This window comes from Nymphaea colorata, chromosome 10 (genome assembly GCF_008831285.2).
Source record: "Nymphaea colorata isolate Beijing-Zhang1983 chromosome 10, ASM883128v2, whole genome shotgun sequence".
NCBI lineage: Eukaryota > Viridiplantae > Streptophyta > Magnoliopsida > Nymphaeales > Nymphaeaceae > Nymphaea > Nymphaea colorata.
In genome coordinates, this window is record NC_045147.1 from 15,016,071 (window position 1) to 15,019,500 (window position 3,430).

Genomic DNA, 3,430 nt, shown 5'->3' on the forward strand with positions numbered 1-3,430 from the left:
TGGGTACATAAGTGGTCTAAATCACCTGTCTACATTGCAAAGCACCATTACTCCAAGTTGATAAGGTGGAATCGTATTTGGTTCATGGAACGGAGATTGTATAAGCCAGCCTTGTATACATAAACTTTTAGCTAAGATGCATCAATAGTTTAAATTAAGTTTGGGCGTTGGGCCGGGTAGGAAAAAACCTGGCCTGGGCAAGACCCGGGCCTGATAAGCCGGCTCGGGTCCGCCCGGCCGGGCCCCACCCGTTAAGCCCGTTTAGATTAAAAAATTAATTTTTAAAATATATTTTATATTAAAAAATTATTTTATAATTAAAAAATATTTTTAAATTTTAAATGGGTCGGGCCGGGCCAAAGATGAGACCCAAGCTATTGGATCTGGCCGGCCCTTACCAGGCCGGATCGGGCCAGCCGATGCCCACCCTTAGTTTAAATTGTAAATTTCAAGGGTCACTTATTATATAGATAAATAAAAATGAAAGAGGCAGCCAGATATAAACAAGCCAACTTTTATGAGCTGGTTGGCCTGCACCCGCCTCCCCTACTGGTGCATGTCATCCTGGCTGCCACCAACAGTGAGTGCCCTATTTTAGACTACCACGTGCTACTGTCATTAAATTTCAAAATTAATTATTAAAATTTTCATTATTTATTTATTGTTATAAAAGAAAAGTCTTTAAATTTTTTCTTTTTTTAAGGCCTATTCATAACGACAAATCAATTAGTTGGAACCAGCAGCCTTACCGATTTAGCTCAAAAACCCTTCACTGTTGAAAAATGATTGAAAAACAATATGTGGCGCCTCTCTTGAATCGCCCCACAGGAGTGAACTAGTTTTTGATCTCCATTCATTCAATCCCCGGAAGGTAACCGGGAACAGCAACCTAATTCTTGCTAATCCAGACAGCTCCTGCATCAAGTTCAAGTTTGTTGCCTTTTTTAACCAGCCGAACTCGAGGCATCGACATCCCAGATGATCTCAATGATGCATTAAAAGAAAAACTGAAACATAGAAAGCTATTTATTATTACATAATTCAGAGTAGAACTCGAGAATAGTTACTAGGACAAAGAACAGAGTGGATGGCCTCATCTAACAATTAAGGACACCATCCTAATGAACCTTATTTCATAGACGTGGACACATTCATGGTTTGGAAGCATACAATTTTCCAGACTTAAGCAGCAGTGAACATCAGCGCTGCCTGCATGAAGAGCTCATATGTGAAAGTAGCGGAGCCCGGGCTTCTCTCCTGCTCCTTGAACGTTTCAGTCAGCCCCTGCGTCAATGGACAACCACTCATCAGTTTGCAGGTTGTCAATAGAGTGCCTTCACGACAACCACCGTGAAACTCTCTCTTTCTTTTTTTTTTTGTGTGTGTGTGTGTGTGTGTGTGTGTGGAGGGGAAAGGTCGGGACAAGGTCCGCATTAGGCCACACTGTTGCCTAACCACATTTTTTCTGAATTGTCAAGATTGTGGATGAACTGCTGAAGAACGGAAAAGTAAAACTGGTCTAGAATTAATAAAGGCCTGACAGCTAGTAGAGCGCCTGCACCGTAGATTGTGAATATATGATGATACATGAAGATGCTCTTACCTTAACAATGACGCAGCACCTGCAAAAGAAAGTACCATAAACTTATCAGTAAGGCACATATTTAACCCACAGAATGCTGTGAACAATTTAGGGAAGGAAACAACAGAAGCTACATGAGCTTGAAAACCAGAGCTAATCCAAGCTCCTAAAGTGGGGATCAATGGAAACGGGCATCAGCAGGGGCATGGCTTAAGTAAGCAAGCGTTAGAGTAAGCACGATGAAAGGAGAGCAAGAGCATATCCACTATCTGGTGTTTTATGTAGTTGGCAGTATTAAAATATCCTTGTTTTGGCATCTCAGCAGTTCATGGCATGCATTAAGCAATCCTAAAGCCAAGAGCAGGCGTTGAGATGTCAAAACACAGAAAATGCATGCCTTGCATATTGCTTGTTAATTTTTCCAAACTTCTAATTTAATTTTCTGGCTACTGTTATGGGACTCTACTTCACCTAATCAAGGAAAAGCAGAGGGTTCTTCGTTTAAGTCTAGAAGATGAGAGTCAGATGATGAGTACATACTGTATGAACTTGTCGTATGGAACACCGTTGCTGCGCTTCTCGCGAATGTACGTAGCGATCATGAGATTGACGGCCTGGGGAGAAACGGGGAAACCCAGGCTGTTGAGAGCGGTCCTCAGTTCATTGCCGTGTATGACTCCATCCCTGTCCTTGTCCGCCTTGCAGAAGACATCCTGCAGATCGAACCATACCGAAACAAAATAATTTGTTTGCACTGAAGGAGCACTAACTTAAGTACTTCAATGAAGCCATTCATGAATATTGACGTACCCTCCATCGCTTCAGACTGTTGAAAAGAACCACAAATTCCCCGGGCCCTGCAAGTTGAACACGTAGAATAATTAAGCAACTCAAGTTTTCAGTTCGTACACGCACAATCCTTTATAGATTCTGATGATATAACTCACATACTGCCTATTTAACATTTTTCTGAAGAAACAGAAGGTTTTTCCTAAAGTGGATTACATAGTGGATGAGTTATAAATCATTAAATGAATTATTCAGACGATCGGGCGTCTAAAAGGAGAAGAGTTGTACAGAGCAGAAGGGGAGGGCGAGCTAATTTACCAATGCGGCTGCGGGTGGCGTCCTTGGAGAAGGTGCACATGAAGAAGCGGACGGTTCGGTCGGTGAAGGTGTGGTTGCACTTGGTCAGCGCCGTCCGCAGCTCGCACTCGTCAATGGTGCCACTGCAGTCCTTGTCCACGGCGTCGAAGGCCTTGATGACCTTCTGGTCCGTCCCCGGCGGGAAGGTGCAAGGTTGCGCCGCGAAGCCGAACGGGTCGTACTTTTCGCCGTCGCGTTGATTTTGGCAAGAGGCCATCTTGGGAGTGGCTGCGGAGAGCTTTTAGATCTGCCTGTGCTGTATCGTGAGAGGAAATCGGTTGCTAACTCTTGTTGGTTCAGCTGGTACTCTGTGTTCGCCCTGCAGCGCCTCCTCCCCTTTATATGGAGGAGAATGCGGCCACCATGAATCGGCGTGACAGACACGCCATTGCGAATTCTCTTTCTCTTCCTTTCCTTGCGGATGATAAGGCATTGCAGACCAGGGCCGGAAGTACTTTGAGCTTTTCTATCTTATCGTTTCCTTCCCTTCCCTAGTCAAATTCGGCTGCCATTGTTGGCAGCTGGTTGTTTTAGGCAGATCAGATTGTTCACATTGCAGACTACACAATAATAAAATACCAGAGAAAGGAAATCTCATGACCTTTGCACTATGGTAATAAAAGTAATTTCCTCTCAACTTAAAGTGTAACACTACAATTAGTTTTTTCATTTTTTTTTAAGTCAACAGGCTGCTAGCTTTGA

General features: G+C 43.5%; 1 protein-coding gene across 1 annotated transcript; it reads right to left on the reverse strand.

Moving 5' to 3' along the window:
• Positions 1-1,008: 1,008 nt before the first annotated feature.
• LOC116262960 (probable calcium-binding protein CML49) lies at positions 1,009-3,066 on the reverse strand. The gene is made up of 5 exons (XM_031642510.2): positions 2,690-3,066; positions 2,393-2,439; positions 2,123-2,295; positions 1,604-1,622; positions 1,009-1,284 (listed from the first exon to the last, which is right to left on the reverse strand). The coding sequence occupies exons 1-5, from the start codon at positions 2,943-2,945 to the stop codon at positions 1,183-1,185; spliced, it is 597 nt and encodes a 198-aa protein (XP_031498370.1). The 5' UTR covers positions 2,946-3,066; the 3' UTR covers positions 1,009-1,182.
• Between the last annotated feature and the right edge of the window lie 364 nt (positions 3,067-3,430).

Excerpts from the sequence above, each read along its gene's own strand:
- LOC116262960 (XM_031642510.2), bottom strand. The coding sequence starts at position 2,945 with ATGGCCTCTTGCCAAAATCAACGCGACGGCGAAAAGTACGACCCGTTC. Across the intron at positions 2,440-2,689 it reads CGCCACCCGCAGCCGCATTG|GGCCCGGGGAATTTGTGGTT; the intron begins GTAAATTAGCTC and ends TTCAACTTGCAG. Across the intron at positions 2,296-2,392 it reads ACAGTCTGAAGCGATGGAGG|GATGTCTTCTGCAAGGCGGA; the intron begins GTACGTCAATAT and ends TTCGATCTGCAG.